The sequence below is a fragment of the Triturus cristatus genome, chromosome 11 (assembly GCF_964204655.1).
Source record: "Triturus cristatus chromosome 11, aTriCri1.1, whole genome shotgun sequence".
NCBI classification, from domain to species: domain Eukaryota; kingdom Metazoa; phylum Chordata; class Amphibia; order Caudata; family Salamandridae; genus Triturus; species Triturus cristatus.
The window spans coordinates 755,975,426-755,993,857 of record NC_140594.1 but is presented as its reverse complement, the minus strand read 5'-3'; the positions used below and the strand labels follow the sequence as shown (position 1 = coordinate 755,993,857).

The following is an 18,432-nucleotide window of genomic DNA, read 5'->3' as shown; positions in this document are numbered from 1 at the left end:
TTGAATACTACCCTTTTTAATAAAATACTGCAGTTGAACTTTGATCAAAATTTGATTCACTTGAATTTAGATGTTTGACCCCTTGTAATAGGAACATCAGCTGTGTTTAAGGGGATGAACCCCAAGTGGGGAGCGCTGTTCGTTAATGTCAGGGCTCAGGCCTCTTGTTCCATATCCTGGGACCGGAGGCAGGCATTGTGCTAGTGCATGTCATGTTTAAGGATGTCTGCTCTTTGCAGACGATCCCTTACTGCTTCTAAGTGTGCACAAATACACTATCTTTTGACCTGTACCCTCGTTTAGTTAAAATGACGTGTCCGGAATAAGCATTTGCTTGGCTTACTATTCCGATCCGGTATCCACAACCATTTTTTGTCAGCTGCTGCAGAACTTACTACATTGTTTCCCGCTTGTCTTCGGCAGTGATTTCCTGATCTCGCTTCTTGTACCTATGTAGCAGTTATTTTCCCCCGTGAGTGCATATTAGGATTTTGCGCCTGTATTTGTGCCATACTTTCTGCACTTCCGCTCAGCTGGATTTAATCGCTGAGACGGATTAGCGAGGTCAATACCCTGAGGCTCCTTTCACTCTCCCCGCCCGCAGCTCCTATTTTTACCGGCTGCAGAATTCTAAGTCTCCGGGAGAGATTTTGCCCTTTCCTCTCCTGTGCTCTCCCATATTCGTTACAGCTGAGCACTCTGTTTCGTTTCTTGGGATCTCCTGGCAGACACTTGTGCCCACTTAACCTGTGTCCTGCCTTCACCTTTACGGAAGGATGCTCCTTTTTAGGTCTCGGCTAGCGAAGGCTGCGCTTGCGCAGTCTCGCTCGCGAGATTTAATGACTTTGAGAAGTGGGGCTTGAACCCGCCCCTCTTCTCCATTGGCTGGCCTCTTAAATGCTGGTCAGCCATTGGAGAAGAGCTTTGTCTCTCCAAACAAGCCCCGTCTTTTTTCGGATTCGGGGGCATGTTTTTTCGATTCTTTCTCTCCTCTGGAATGTAAACATTCCAGCCAATGGCAAGAGGAGAGAAAGAAAAACACGCCCCCGAATCCGAAAACGCCGCTGCGTTTCTCCGAGGCATTTCTGCTTGACCTCGGAGAAAGGCCGTGGTGTTAATGGCGTCCTCTCCCCCTGCTCTCGGCTCTCGTGTTCGGCTGCTGCTCTGGTCTCCCCGCCCTGTCCTCTCAGGCTGGCGCTATGTCAAGGACTACCATCCCCCCTTTCACCCAGCCCACCCCGTGTTCTTACCGGGCTGCGCACCTGACCGTGCTTCAGGGTCAGACGGAAGCCCCCGCCGCTCCTCTCCGGGTCCATGCTGAGCTGCAACCGCAGGTCCTCCGCAGGGGTGTCCCCTCCGGGCCCCCGCACCCTATGACACGACACCCGCACGGTCATCAGCACAGTGGACAACAGCGAGGGGGGTCCGGGTCCCAGCGCCGCCACCGCTGCAGGCATGCCGGCGAAGGGCGTGGCGCCCTGCCAGGGGGGGCGGTACGGCCATCCCCACCCGCCTGGAATGAGCCCCAGCGGTGTGGTCAGGTCAGGTGCGTGTGATCCCGGGAGCGTCACCGGTTGTAGCTCAGCAGCACTCCGAGAGGCGAGGTCACGCGCCCCCAGCTGGCTGTCTCCCTTGCGCTCCTTCTTGGGTAACAGCAAAGCCCACTTCAGCGACTAGCTCTAGGAAGACTCGGGGTGGCTAAACATACACAAACCCGGGCTGCTGAGCAGGCGCGCGTTCTTTCCGGGAGTCGCTGAGGGGAAACGGATGCTGTCGCTCTCAGGGGGTGGCCATATTAGAAAACATACATTTTGTACATTTGGGGTCGTAAACCGGTCAGAAACCCGAGCCTTTTTAATGTTTGGGATTCGTATTTGCAATTTCAGCACTTTTTTTTTTATTTCAATCACAATGACCTGAATAACCATTCATATAAGGTAGAATATATTAAAAGCAATGTGCAATCTACTTTATTCTTGCTAAATTTCTTCTTGTCAATTATAAATAGAATGGCGCTGTAAAGGTTTCCGTTAACTTATAGACTTTTCAGTTAACTGTACTGTCTTTGCAGGTCCGATTGCAAATCTAACTGCTACATCCGTTCGACATGGCCGCTTTATTGATGTAGAAAGGTCTGTTTACCCAGTGTAACTTTCTACTTTCGTTTTCTACTTGAAGTGTTGCATTGCTCTTTCCTGGAAACGAGAGCGAGTTGTTCTGTCTTCTGTGTAGAACAATCAGGACAAGTGTTTTAATGACGGTTACAGAGAACGTTTCAATAGGTTTAATGTTTTCAGGTAAAACCCCGAATACTCTGGTTTAGTGTGTGGAGTGGAACAGATAGGGTATGGAAAACGCGTAATAAAAAACTGTCAACTAAGTATATTTTGGTGAACAGTGGTTTTAAGTCAAGTACTTTGCCTATTTTGTTTTGCGAACGTCGAAACCTAGCCTACAAGAGAATCTAAACAAGCAACCTCGAGGTTCGAACCCTGGTTTCCTGCACCAGAGGCAGCAGCGCAGCCGACGGACCACATCCTGTGATTCAGGACAAATCATTTAATCTGCCCGTGCCTAAAAATAGGATCGTGAACTTGTGTGTTGCGAGATCGCGCTACAAAAACTACCCAAAAAATACATACCCAACTGCGATCGAAAGACTACCTATCGTAGGGTGACCAGCATTTTAAAGCCAAAAACCGGGACATTTCTAAAAAATAGCAGAAGGGCTACAATTTTACCTCACCTGAGTACACAGAATGACAGTGCTCCTCAGCAGAGAATTACAGAAGAGACAGTAAGAACATAAATAGAATGCAATGTTTAAAGTCAGCAGCATGTCGGTGTGTGTGGCTCTGTGTAAGTGTGGGTGTCTCTGTGTGTGTGTGGGAGACTATGTCTGTGTGGGAGACTGTGTGTGTGTGTGTGTGTGTATGTGTGTGTGGCTCTGTGTGGGTGGCTTTCTTTTGTAGGTGGCTCTATGTGTGGGTGGCTCTGTCTGTGTGTGGGTAACTCTTTGTGTGTGTAGGTGGCTCTGTGTGGGTGGCTCTATTTGTGTGTGGGTTGCTCAATGTGAATAGCTCTGTGTAGGTGGCTCTGTGTGTGGGTGGCTGTGTGTGTGTGGGTGGCTTTGTGTGTCTGGCTCTGTGTGTGGGTGCAAATGCAATAGGTCTCGCATTTGAGAGAGATTAAGCTATTGACATTGTAAATAACAATGCCGTTTCTTTAAATGTTTTAAAAACAAAAATAATGTCATTAGCAATGCCAATAGCTCTAACTTTAACAATACCGAGACCATTGCATTGTAAATGCTTGTTTTTTCTTTGACATTTCCTGAGGAGGACTCTACTAACGCTGCTCAACCATTTGTGATGCACCTCTGTGAGGACCCCTCTTATCGTTTTGTGCTAAGTCGCCCTATGGTTATGGGACGGACTACTTGTATACTATTTTCGTGACTCTGTCAAAGTCGGGGAGAAGACTCCTGCAGCTTCAAGAGGAGTGACGGTAACTCCTCCATCTTTTCCTTAAGGAAGCCTTTGAAACCCTTTTGGCTGGTAAATGGATTTCCTTTCTTGAATGTGACATGCATTACCACTGCTTTACGGGATAATTAGCCCCCTGGTATTTAGTGCTAAAATGTCTTCCCATTTTTTACAGCCCCCACTGTGTCCTGTCTTTCTGCAAGAGCATTACCAGTTTCTCAAGCTGAGGAAGAGTGGTGGTCATTCCCCCAACTCTTTGGAGGCAGTAATCTGTTAAGGAGTCTCTTCACTATTCCTACAACGCTGTTTTCGGGGAGTGTGGGGAACGCATCTTCGTTCCTGTGGAATCTAATCAGCATACAGGCTCGTCAAGAGGCCTGTGGCCTGACAGTTAACTCCTTGTTAGTTGGAATACCTAAGCTATATCTTTCTTCCAAGGAAATAAGTCTACATGTGGCACCAAGGCTAGTCTCAGAGAGCAGAATGTACAACCATATCCCAATAGTCCTGCTCTCCCTGAACTGACTTTTGGTTAAAGCTAGAAATATAATTAAACTAAACGTACTTGCATTATCCAAAAAGCTCTCAACTTAGAAGCTTCAAATTACCTATTTTAGCAACTGGCTGTCTCAGGCAGACAACAGTAACATTGAACAGCGCAGCTCACATACACTTACGCTGGAATACCATGTCTGCTGGTAGACCGTCAAACAATGTATCTCCAGGAATGCTCCTAAACGGTGGAATTCCATCCAGCCCCTATCAGAACAAATCTCTTCTATTAAGCAATCAAGCGTGAAATGAGGAGGCTACTATTTAAAGAACATCTCCTAACGTAATAGTCTGCTTTTAAGAACGGACGAGGTATTCAAAGGGTCCGTGACCAAACACTGGAACTGGCATACTGACGATAGTTCATGGGACAAGGTAGGACAACCGTGGTGTGAGGAAGGAACCATGGCAAAACACAGGCCTTGACATTCTAGGGGTACATTTTGACATAAGGGTCATCCAAAAGGCACTAATGGAAAAAGTCTGCCACTGATACCTTGTATGTTATTGTCAGCCTAAGGGTGCACCTATTGCATATGGGGCACTAATAACAAGATGCTAGCCTTGGCAAAATAAAGGGGATTATTTACCATATGGGGCCACCCATAAGACATTTTGAAAAAAGGGGTCAACTCTTAGGGTGCTTCAAGTTTGATTGGCTTGACACACCATGAAAAGATTTGATGAGTGTCTTTTCACAGCCTAGTGCTTTTTATGTGAGAATTGTGCTTTAAAATGCACTATTAAAGACTCTACTTTCTCACAATTTTCTCAGGGGCAGAAAAAACCTGCTGAAAAAGAGGTCTGGCTCACTCGGGTAACATGCTACGATTCAGGGCATATGGGAAGAGTCAACCATGACAAAATGCAGGCCATGGCATTTAGGGCTCATTTTTGACATGAGGGTCATCAAAGGTATATACACAGAACTAACTGCAAAATTCTGTCATTGACATTTTATGTAATGTATGGCCTAAGGGTGCACTCGTGGTATATGGGGTACCCTAAGCACATTTCTTTTTTAAAAAGGGGGCTAAATCCAACGTGTGTGCAAAGTCACTTCCACTACCCTTGATATTGTGGTAACTCAAGGCACATCTCAAGTGCTGTGATTTTGCTAGTAACAGATTTAGCAGCCACAAAAATAGCACATCAGGCCGTTAATGTAACGTCATTAAGGTCAACAGACGTGCAAAGTCCCTTCCAGTACCCTTGAAGTTGTGATAAATGGATACCCATGCCGCAACTTCTGTGATTTTCCGAGTCACAGACTTTGCAGCCACAAAATCGTTTAGTACGTCAGGCATTTAATGTTTGTTATGTTTCTCGGAGTTTTATTTAGGCCTTGTCCAAGGCTATTCCTTTTAGCAAACTACTATCATTAGTTTTCAAAAAATACTACAAAACCTGGTTATTTAATACATTAATGTATTTACCCCTGAAATGTAAAAAGAGCATAAGTTACTTGATAGCCCGTGCTAGCAATGCAGAAGGATGGGTACTTTAAAGCCGGGTTCCTGCAGGCGAGTCCCTGCAGGGACATATGTAGATGGAACTCGCCTCTTCACTCACCTTGGCCAAACCTTTCTTTAGGACTGCGTTTTCCTTTTCCAACTGCAGAAGGCAGCGTTCCAGCTCCTTGTTTTGCCCATCTGTTTGTGCCACACTTCGTTGCAGGTCTGCTACTCTCTCGTGCAGAAGTCTCTTCTCTTCGTGCAGTGTTTGCAGTTCACCTTCCCCCACTTGCTCTCTTGTTTGCTTCTGCTGGAGTACCTGGAGACAAGGAACGATAATGCACATGAACTATAAATATGATCAAACGCGGGATGGTCACGGCGCATTGTACTGTCATGCCTCTCCCGGCACACTCCACCTCTCCACCACCCACGACAACCTACATACTTCAACACACATTCCAGCGTCTGTCCTCGATCTCCACTTGTTTCTATCCTTTCCAATCCCTGATCCATTCTCCGCCCACTCTCCACCATCCTCTAGTTCCACCTTCAATAACCAATGTGCGAAACATACCTCTTGTAGGGTCCCATTTTTCCCCTCCAGGTCTCTACACCTTAGTTCCACTTCTCCCATCTGTTGCTGCAGCACCTGCACTGTCTCTGCAAAAGTATGGTTTTGTCTCTTACTGTCGGACAGTGCATGTCGCATCGAATCCAGGCGCTCCTAAGAGATTGTAAAAACAGATTGGGACAGTCAAACTTATCCTAAGCCTTCTGTGTTTGAACAAAAAATAGAAGAATTAATATCTCAAATTTTTCATGTTGTATCTCAAACTTCTATAAAATGAACACTTATAAAGCTAGCACTGAGCTAAAGGGCTAACTTAAAAGAGTAACATCTCTTAACGAAGACCTGAAAAATAACCCTAGTGTGAATCATTCAACAAAAATAGAGAGACATTTTGGTGAAGGTGTCACTCTCGTTTTTTGAAGTAACCTGGATGAATAGGAATTACACAACAGAGGGCAAAGTGGTGACATGGAAATAATGGCATTAAAGGCCATGAGATATCCAGCACATCATTTTGAAGTGGACTCTTTCATGTCTCTTGTGCTTCATAGGAATTTGGGTGTGAGAACTATATTTTTCAGTGCCTTTCTCCATGCGTTGGTGGAAAGGGTAATATAGACAATGGGGATACTCTTGTCATTCAATACATCAGCATGTTGGGAAACTAACAGCCGCTGCTGCACCCGATTGATGAGCTTCTCCTGGTTGTCCCCAGATTAGCATGAAAAAAACATAAAGCAGCACTCCTGCCCAGTTTGGTGACTGCCTCCTAGAACTTCAATCAGATACAAAAAGGCCCTAATCCAAATGGGTATCCACTAACAGATGAGGCCCACCCTGAATCAGAAGGGATGCGTTGGCTTGTGTCATGGTCCTGAACATATGGTTGAAGCTATTGGGGAACAGGAAGGGAAACGATGCTTGGATACCCTGTTACAAATACTTACTGCAAAATGATACTACATACACAGTACTGATGTCTGCTTTGGAAATCTACAGCCCGAAAAAGGCTGACATGTTAGTACTCAGTCAGTGAAAGGGGGTTAAGAAAGATATGTTAACAACCAAAGGGTTATGGAGAGCCCTCAAATAATAGCAGGCATCGAGATTCAACACTGTGTAGAGCGCTTGGTGATGTCATTTGACAAACCTAGAGATATGTTTTGAGAGGATTATTGTGCTTGCTCCCATTGTTGCTGTTTGGAAGTCGATGAGTGCTGGCGTAACACCTATATACTTTTGTTACTGGACAAAGTCAGTGTATATATAGTTCAAGGTCAGACGTAAACACATAGGGTGCACAGAAAGAAAGGCAAGGCTGTGTGCAAAAGATTAAAATTATAAATGGACATCAAAAATAAAATGTAGCGAGGAAGTGTTATATCTACTATAAGAATCAAATTGCAGATGTATTATTAACAGTGTCATGGGATTAACATATTTCAGCACTTGAAGTGATATGAAAGAGATACAGCACCTCTTTCAGGACGTGGAAATAATATTCAACCCCCCCTCACTTCTCAATCCTACACTCCACAGACTAGTGCAATGTTATGAACCTCTTTTTCAGTGAAAAAATAAAGAAGATCCGGCAGCGTATAGTTAACAATAAGCCTGCTTCTCCGCTTACATGTCTATCTCACAATGGTCACCATGCACACCCCTGTTTCTCTAAGACTTTACCAACACCCCAAGTACCTCTAAGACATATCCTACAAAAGGGTTGTCTCACCCATGTCTTTCATCAAAGCTCTCATCAAAGAAGCTCTCACCCCTACTCACCATCCTAAACGCCCCTCACTCACGGCATCTTCCCAGAGGCTATCAAAACATGCCATATCCTTTGATTCCTAATGAAAAACACATTAGATCCTGATAACCTTGCCAACTAGCAGACCATCATTAACCTACCCTTCACTGGCAAGATCACTTAAAAAGCAGTCTAGGCACGACATCAAGATCTCAACAACACCAACCATCTCCTCCACCACTATCAATCAGGCTTCAGCTAATGATATGACAAGAAGATACCTACCTTAAAAATCCTTTAGGAAGCCCTCTTTCTCAAAGATAAACACAACCCCTGGTTCCAGATATGGGTGACTCTCTCAGTTGCCTTCGACACCATTCATCATCCCACCCCAATCCCCACCTTGAAGTCTCAAATAGGATTTGCTATCAACACACTTGCTTTGTCTCTTTGTATCTATGCAATCAACATCAGTTCATTCACATGTGCCCCACCAGATTACTGAAGATCCCGGTCACTGGCAGGGCATCCCACGGTTCCATCTTTTCCCCGGCCATATTTATCCTCTACAAGAAGTCAGTCAATAATAACAACATCCGCTAATACACCAAGAACATCCAAGTCTCCTACTCATAAGACATTCAACAACTTAAACACTGTTTGCATCTCATCCCGGCTTGGATGTCCAGTACTTGCCTGAACCTCATCCCCACAAAACATAAATGCTACTATTCACCAAGAACAATAGGCAAGAACTAGTCCAAACCTCCGCCAATTACATAAGCCTGGAAGGATTCAAGCAGCAACTTTCACCAAATGCAGAGTCAAGCAGATTCACCATGGTAACTGACCTCAACCTCAAGGAAAACACTGCCAAGGAAATCAAGATGACCAAGTATTAACTCTTTCTACCAAATAAAGTGAAACCGTTAATCCCAGAAAGCATTTTTGGAATTTCTTTTCAGACTGTCCTACTGATGAATCAATCATGGCAATGATCTTCACCACATTGTATCCCACTTAAGGGTTCCTATACGCTGCTGGATGACTCATTAAATATGACTACACGTCCCACATCCTGAAAAACTCCACTGACTCCGCCTGGCAAACTGCACCATCTTCAAAACCAGCTACACCATCTACAAAGCCATCACAACCGCCATCTCCACCTACTGCACTCGCAAGCTCACTACCCATGGTGACTTGCAACACACCCACAGCCATGACACCATCAGACTGGAGACAAAATGCAAAAAAGAAGGAAACTGGCATTCCTTTTCCTTCCATGAATCTTGGATCTGGATGACATCCCTATATCCATTAGGACTATCCTAATCCTGCTCCAATTTATGAAACAGCTGAAGACACATCTCTTTAAGGAACACTACATCATGACTAAGGACCTTAATTAGAGTTTGATGAATGGGATACTCTGTCACCAATGTAGAAGAAAATCCAGTTAGCTGTATTACAAATTCATTATATCTGATGGCACTTGATATAGCAGCAATGATTTCTACCACATTTTGATGGAATATCCTGTACTCCAACCTCCAAATACCATCCTAAGTAACAGTCTACTTTCACTCTCAGAACCCAGTTATCCCTTCAATCATTTGTGGACTGTATCTTTGCTTCTTGACCCTGTACAGTGTTCTGTTCTCTGTTAGCTAGGTTCACACTATACAAACATCACATGCATGCATGTATACATATCCATTTTACTATATCCTTACATCCTTGTGCGGTACTTATCCCTCTTACGGCATAGAGCAACCAGGTGTCTGATCAAGGGGAGAGGAGTTGGCCTAAAGGCTGGGGAGGTCGACCTTGAATCTGGGGAACTGGTTTGAGTCTCGGCAATGACACTGAACATCCTGTGATTCTGGGCAAATCACTTAATCTCCCCGTGCCTAACAAAAAAAATTAATGTGTCCTCATGCAATGCAACTGGTGCTATGTAAAGCGCTCTCATACCCGATTCGGGTCAAGTTTGCGCTATATAAAACTCTGTAAAAAAAGTGGGGGGGAGGGTCAAAACTTTTCTGTAGTATACCAGCTTAAGACAGAAAGGTGGAGAGAGGATCTGATCTTCTGAAATCAAAGTTTCTAGATTACAGTCCCCAAGAATGAAACTAGAATATGCTGGAAAACGATGGTGTTGGCAGATTTACTATTCACATGACTTCGGGGTGAGAACATGGGTCCTTTCTGGGAAAAGTATTACCAGTAATGTTTAATAAACAATTGGGTAGGAGTGAAGCTTTCCCTGTAAATTGTGTTTCCACTGCTCACGAAAACCGTATAATAAACTTGAAGCGTAACAAACTCCCACTCTGTAAAGTATTAATAGATAAGAGGCTGTCAACAGTTTCACATGAGGAAAAAGTGACGTGAAACATCAAGGCGGTAGCAGCTAAAGTAAAAACAGCTGGGAAACGTTTAAAGTGCAATTACACGACCCCATGACTGGGTGAGCACATCTGAATCCAAGTAGGCTGAGAAGGGAGCTGAAGAACTTCAGAGAGCATATTTAAATGGAATTTAGCTCGGCTGAAAACGCGGTCTTCTTCAAGGGTATATGGAGAAAGGAGGGTGGACTAGCAGTTTTTTGGTGGGGAAGAATATTTTGATAAAGAAGTGACGGGTCAAGGTTTAAACTCTGGGTGATATGCTAATGTTTGCATTTACTTTACTCAATGATTTTGTACCCCTACTGTCCTGCATTGACATTATACCCAAAAAAAATAATACATTCTGGCAAGCACTGGCAAAGCCAATAGGTCTGACTTTTCGTTAGGAAAGTGTTCTCTCACAGTTAGACGACTGAGCGTGTTACCCCCAGCAATCTTAGGAAGAAAAACGCATAATGAAGTACCAACTTGGGCTACAATACTATGGAAGAAGGGTATGGGGCAATCTTTCTGAACTGACTGGATTAACAGAGGTGAGGTGAACCCTCAAACAAAAGAGTGATGAAAAGGCATCATAAAACAAAGTTTGCATGTTTAAAAAAGCCTATATGCCGACAGGGGGGGAAAAGCAAGAGGGGAGGCCCTTTGGAGGGGTGGTAATTCTCCCCCCCCTACACTTTTTCTGTTTTCACGGATCTGCGACTGTAACAATGAGTTCTTGCCTTACCCGAATATAAGTTTGTCCATGTCATAGTAAGGAGGCTTGCAAATAATTGAGGCGTGGGTCTCCGACCCAGGTGGCAGTGTCTTAGCACTGGCATAATCTTTGCTGTTTTTCTCCATTTTAAAACTTTCAGGCCACAAGCTAGCTGTGGCTGCAGCTGGCCACACGGGTAAAGATAGAGCCCCTCCCCCCCTTGTCACAAGCAGGCAAGGGACAGAAGCAGCCTTCATAAAAGCAAGCAGAGTTAAGAATCTGGTCCTTCTGTGATCTTGTATTATGACCTTCCTGGACTGGTCATAATCTGTCAAAAAACAAAAGAAGTCGGTTGACACGGTTATGCAAAAACTCAGGGCCATGAACCTACAGTATATATTGATCTTTCCAGTCATTCTCAGGGTGCTCTATAACTTTTGGTCTTACTACTTTGAGACCCCAAAGGCAGCGTGGGTCTCGGAGGCAGAAAATGATTAATTTAAACTACATAGTCCTCTGAGCCAAGATCCACCGGAGAGATGAGATTAGCCTCCACTGGGAGGTGCACGACCCAAGTCTAGATGCAAGACAAGGTCCTCTAGGGCAGAAAAGGGTCATGGGTAATGTCCAGATTTGTCTGATGCGCATAGGGGCTCTTCCATGTCTTAGTAAGGAATGGGACCTGATAATCAGCAGACATCGTGGCCTCTGCTGACCACCAGATGAGAGGTTCTGATGAGGAGGGCCTTCCCCCTTGGAACAGCCACATTAGCATCAAGTGGATAGAGCGGTGCGGAATAATGAATTACTGTCACAGCTTTGAATTTGGCTGGTCTTATGGGTTTTGATCAAGACCCCTGACCCAACAGATGATCTGACAGTGTATTACTTTGGCATTAAAGACCTGCACAAAGAGGTCTGTTGCTATTGCTAGTGCCCTGTTTAGGCTAACTTAATGATTTGTTTGTTGGGAGACAGATGCTTCAGGGAAGGAGTTTTGGGGTTGGGGGTGTTGGAAACTTGTGTGTTTTAAAGTTTATTCTGAGTATGATTTGAATTCACCTACCAAAGCATCGATAGATGTAGGTTAAATAATTGCTTGCTGCCTGGGGGACTTAATAGGTTTTCAGTAACTTAAGTCTGGATGCCTGGACGTTATAGGCGCAGGTCTACCTCAAAAGCCTTCAATTACCCATGAATTAGTTCCTAATCCTGTCCTGGAATGTCAATGGGGCGAATGATAACATCAAGAGGGCAGCAGTCCTCCGTTATGCAAAAAGAATGACTCCTGCTATCCTGTAAGGGAAATGTATCTGACGGGCACAAAGTGTTCCTTCCTGGCACGCTTCGGCTATGGTAGTGTGTTCCAGGTGGGCTTTGTCAAGGGCTCCAGGGGGCTGTCTGTGATAGTCCTTCACAGGAGTGTCACAGGAGTGTCCCAGTGGTGTCAACAATCACCCTGGATTCACAGGGTAGATTAGTGGGTGTAGAGGACTGCCTTGAAGGTAAATACTATAACTTCTTAAGTGTTTGTCCCACACAAACACCTTAACCCCACCTTCAAAACAATGGAGACAGCGGTATTGAAGTTCTCTCAAGGTATGACGATCATTGGAGGGGACTTTATTTTCTCCCCGAACCCAGAAATACATTCCCCTAGTTTAGTCACAGATGGGAGAATCGGGAGAGCTAAATTACTGGGGGATTGGATGAACTCCTTGGGATCAAGTGATGCCTGGAGAGTGTGGCATCCATTAAGCAGGGAATATACCCTTGCCTCAGCGGCACATAAAACCCTGTCTCATATAGACCGCTAGCTCCTCCCTGCATCATAAATATTCCACACAACGGATGTGTCTGTTCTTCCATGGTGAGTCTTGGACTACTCCCTTATCACGGTTCGAGTGGAAGTGCTCAATGCTAACATGCACTAAATCTGGAGCTTTAATGCATGGTATCTGCTAGAAGACCAACATTCGGAACTCTGCTCGACTTAACTACAGGCCTACTTCAAAGACAAATAATGGCACAGTTGATTCACTAGGCACAACATCAGGTGATGGAAAGACTACCATAAGAGGGTTAGGCAAGGCTATGTAAGATGCAAAGAGCATGAGAAACATCATCATATGCTGAACTCGAGGACCATATTTTTACATGAGAATAACAATGCCAAGGGGAGGTGTCAATTGCCTTCTATCGACAGCACGAGCTTCACAGAGCCTCACTGTGACAAGTTACCCTGGAAGAGAACCGCCAGTGCTGGATGGTCTCAACTGGAAGGGTCTACGAGTGGGAAGAAAAATCTGGAAAGACACTTTGACTGGATGGGTATGACTGATCTAAAACTGCAATACTGGCCATCACAAATCCTGGTAATTAACAACTGACTGTGTGGGGGACGGAATGACCCAGCTTATAGAGTGCAGCTTAAACTACTTATATCGGTATCCAATACCGCATCACCTCCTAGAAATAACTAGTAATCTTCCTGAACTAGAATTCAGCACTATGATTTACCAGATGGGACTGCAGTTAGACCCAGCAGACTCTGCTGTGACAAGAAAAATGGCTGAGACAGGCCTCTCAACTGCAGGGATTCAGCAGGTGAGACATAATATGAATTCTGAACCTAGGGCATGTTTGGCAGGGGCTACAAATGCAATCATTCCCGGAAGTCTAATTACAGTTCCCCTTGAATAAAACAGAGTCTTACTAATACGTACAGTTCTGCCACGGACTTGCTAGCTATCCAGTGGGGTTGACTAATTTCCCAGAAAATAACCCACTGGAGGCTGAACCCGGTTGGCTCCCTGGAGAAAGAGGGCATTTTGCAAATTTACTGCTCTCTTGTGCTCAAGGCCCATACAAGTTTACATCATTAAGAGAGAAATGGGAGAGATGGATTGGTGCCTTTGAGGACACCAGCTGGCAAGAAGCCGGGTTGGTCCAACTGAAATACCTACATGATGCATATTCTATACCAAGACAAATAGTAACGCACTGTTATAGGCATGACCACAACAATGGCGAAAAAGGATAATGCACAGAGATGGAAGTCCTCAGAACCACCCATGCTGAAGGAGTGGTGAGCAGCATTGGATTGGTGCACAAAGCAAGAGGAACTCATCTATAAATCAAGAGACTGTCCTCTTAAATATTGTATGATAGGGGGAACGCTGGTGAGAATATTATGGTCTTGAAAATGGATACAGTGATTCAGATAGATGAGATTCACAGGAGGATAGGATACTTGTGGTAGCAATACCTCTGTATGTTTTAGATGCTGTACTTTGTTTTTGTAGAAAATCAATTAAATTGGTTTATAAAACAAATAAGAATGCCTATGTGCATGCACATCCTTACTTTGAGAACATAAATGTTGTAAATCTAACATGCTATCATGACAGCAAAGTAAAGCCAACAAAACACGCAATGATGATTAATGAATAGCACTGCTTCTTTACAAGAGTGTAAGGCATCAAAATAGCAACCCCTTTCTAAACAAAAAAACCCATAAACCAGCAAATTAAATGTCATTTTGCAAAGTATGTACATTAAAGAATATAAACTTGCCATAGTCAATCAAAAGAACTAGTTAGGTCTATCAATATGCCTATTTACACAGCATGCTGTTACTCCAAAGGGAGTCCAGGCACTAGTGGATCTGACTAAGACACCAGCTGGCAAGAAGCCGGGTTGGTCCAACTGAAATACCTACATGATGCATATTCTATACCAAGACAAATAGTAACGCACTCTTATAGGCATGACCACAACAATGGCGAAAAAGGATAATGCACAGAGATGGAAGTCCTCAGAACCACCCATGCTGAAGGAGTGGTGAGCAGCATTGGATTGGTGCACAAAGCAAGAGGAACTCATCTATAAATCAAGAGACTGTCCTCTTAAATATTGTATGATAGGGGGAACGCTGGTGAGAATATTATGGTCTTGAAAATGGATACAGTGATTCAGATAGATGAGATGCACAGGAGGATAGGATACTTGTGGTAGCAATACCTCTGTATGTTTTAGATGCTGTACTTTGTTTTTGTAGAAAATCAATTAAATTGGTTTATAAAACAAATAAGAATGCCTATGTGCATGCACATCTTACTTTGAGAACATAAATGTTGTAAATCTAACATGCTATCATGACAGCAAAGTAAAGCCAACAAAACACGCAAGGATGATTAATGAATAGCACTGCTTCTTTACAAGAGTGTAAGGCATCAAAATAGCAACCCCTTTCTAAACAAAAAAAACCATAAACCAGCAAATTAAATGTCATTTTGCAAAGTATGTACATTAAAGAATATAAACTTGCCATAGTCAATCAAAAGAACTAGTTAGGTCTATCAATATGCCTATTTACACAGCATGCTGTTACTCCAAAGGGAGTCCAGGCACTAGTGGATCTGACTGAGACTCAAGCCCCATGGAAAGCCCATCTAGGTTCCTTAAGAAAACAGCAGGATTTTTCAGTGCATTATGAAACAAGACATGGCGAAAAGGAAGAAGTCTATCGGTCACTGGTAACTGATTTCAGTGCTTGGCACTCTGGCATGATAAAGCACAACCACCACAATGATCTTCTTTGGAACACAAAGAAGATTTAAATGAGCTGATAAAAGGCAGTGTACAATAACATAAGGAAGGAACATCTGTTGAAAATACAAAGAGCCAATTTTAAAGAAAGACTCTATGACAAATAGGGAGGGAGGGCATGGAGTATAATTGGATTTTCAGTAGGAAGCCAATGAAGGATCAATAGATGATACAATCTAGAAGAATGCCTGGGAAGTTTGAAAAGATGATGAGCAGTGGTATTGTGTACCACCCGGGGGTGAGAAGTCAGAAATTTGGCCCAGTTGCACTCAATTTCCATAATAAGATTATAACAAATTTATTGCATTCCATAAGCATCTGAGCTCCATTACCAAAACTTAATAGAGACACAAATGGATCGTTCAACCAACCATGGAATGCCAAGGCCTTAATGGACAGCCAATCGAAGCAATCGCAAACAGAGAAAAATACATATAATCAATGGCTGTCCCAAAATCCACTTCATCTCTCTTTGTACTTCGTATTGTACTTTTAGAAGAATTTACAACCTGAGGTTTTTTTCATGTAACCAAAACTGCCTGTAGCCAGCCCTAAAAACGACTCTTCACAAAAGCAAACTTACAAATACACCGAAACATAAACCTTAATAAAGATAAAAATAAATGCTAGACCTCTCTCTGTAAAACAAGTACCAGGGTCGGCCCTAAACTAGTTGCCAGCAACTGCCACTAAAGGTGAGCCATGGAATCTTTGCTTCCACAGGTTATTTTCATTTTAATTAGGTTTTACTCCAGTTATGCACCTCACATAAGGTGGCAGTACCCTAGACATCCACTGAGTTTGCCTATGTGGAAAGGCCATCACTACGAGGAAAATCAGAATTAAAACTTTTCACATTTCTGTAAAATTAAACTCTAAAGTAAACTTTCATGACCTTAAGACTAAAATAAAACATTTTGTCAAACTTTAAGTGAAATTCTGACCTTTATAAAATTGGATCTGAAAAGTTAACCTGAAAAGAACTAAAACTGATTTAAACCAAATAAAAAGAAAGCAAGGAAAAAAAGAAATGAAACCTATGTAAAAGCTTAAACATCTGGTCCAACTTGCTCAAAAAACGTAAACATCGCAACACCACAGGAGGTTGAGCGCATGAATCTTTACTATATGCCCTTGTACCCAGCTAGAATTTAGGTCCTTTTCTAAGAGGCAACATTGGCCTTGATCAAAGTGAAACCCAATCTTGGGCAGCATGTCCAAATGCACCCTATGACTTTTGTTGACAACCAGACTTTGCTGGGGCTTGACCCAAGAAGAGATGATGAAGACCCCAGAAAAGGCGACACTCGAAATCTGACTCTGAGGACTGCTTAGCAAACCGTTGAGAAGGCAAATGTTCCAGGCAGCTGTGGTTTCAACTCCTCAAACTCAACCCTGAGTTAGAAGGGGTCTCCCCATCGAAATTGGACAGACATTGAGCATTTCTCAGGGTACACACTGGTGTTCCTAGGCTCATGGAACTTTGGCTTCCTTGATTTCCAGTTGTTGTTGACTAATGGGGCAGATAAAAGTGCCTTCTTATTTACAATGGGCTTGAGGAGGCCTTGGCTAGCTTTACTATTGGCAGGTGGTATATTATGCGGTTGTCATGGTCTCCTATAAACCACTCAGCAAGAGTGTTTTTGCATTTTTTTTAAATCCAAGCAGTTGCCACTCAACACATTCTATTCACATTGGAGAAAGTGGAATAACCCTTCTAATTTGCTGTATGTTTTGTTAATTGGAGGTTCTTTTTACGTTTAGTATCCACTTCACATATATACTTGTTCCTTCTGTCAACCTTAAAAAAAAATGCTACTGTTAGTGATGGTATGAGAATAAGGTGGCTATACCATAGACTCTATGGGCCACTATGAACAATTACACTTTCACGAATTTTAGACAACTATCACATTAGCCTCGATTCACAAGAAGTTTTGGGATGGGTGGGTGCACTAAGTTGTTTTTAATATGACATGTCCCTCTAGGCCATAACCATGGGTCGTGAGATGAGTGGGTCACATTGATTGAAATCTGTCCCTTTCGATACTTGTTTCCTTAGGTTCTGCAGATCTTACTGAGGGACTGGTAGGGTATGATTGTTTACCTGGTTGCACAGTCTAAATTTACACCATTGCCTTAAAGTTACATTACACACCCTGAAGAAGACCCTAGACCTTCCTAGGCTTGTAAAGTAGTTGAAACATGTTGGTAATCCTAGAACATAGGTCCAGTGATTCATTGCATTTCACTACATGACCGACCTTTTTAGTGTTTTTAAACATACCAGAGGTACTAGCTGAATAAAGAATATCATGAGTATACCCCTAGGTATATTTTATACTTTTCTTGCCCAACAAAAACAGGACCCAATGTATTGGTCCTGAGCATAGATTTATAAGAACTCCCAGGGATAGACTAGCCTCCCTCAGTTTAGTCCGTCGGAGTGGACCTATTCCTACTCCGGTGTGAGAGGTCATCAAATGATGAAGCATGCCTCAGTAAGTTAAGGGTGAGATGACCTCTCAAAATCTTTTGATGACCCATAGCCTGGCTATGTCAAAAAACCAGAATGGGTTCATTTTGGCTTTAGTGCCCTTCAGTTACTTTTTTCGTGTTTAGCTACTTACCTTGGGTCTCAGCAACTGAAGAGACAAGGGCATATGGAGACCTAGCAGATGGTGATTCTATTGATGACGCCTGCATGGCTTATTTATCTGAGTCCTACCTTTAATTTAATCTGGAATCGGTAGATTGTACTGTTATGCACTAGAAAGCCTTTAAAGCAGTACTTCCTGGGCAAGCTATGGGATACATTTCCCAATTAAAGAGGGAAAGGGACAAGGCAGTTGCTCACCATGAGGTTAATCTGTTTGACCTAAAACTTTGCTTAGG

General features: G+C 43.4%; 1 protein-coding gene across 1 annotated transcript in view; it reads right to left on the bottom strand.

Annotated features, from left to right (window-relative positions):
* The window catches only part of LOC146785406 (uncharacterized), a 2,064,968-nt gene that overhangs the window by 164,724 nt on the left and 1,881,812 nt on the right, over positions 1-18,432 (bottom strand). Inside the window, exons 32-33 of the mRNA XM_085634420.1 lie at positions 6,069-6,218; positions 5,610-5,810 (exon numbers count right to left, since the gene is read on the bottom strand). Coding sequence (XP_085490546.1) covers positions 5,610-5,810; positions 6,069-6,218 — 351 coding nt within the window. The remainder of the gene's footprint in view (positions 1-5,609; positions 5,811-6,068; positions 6,219-18,432) is intronic.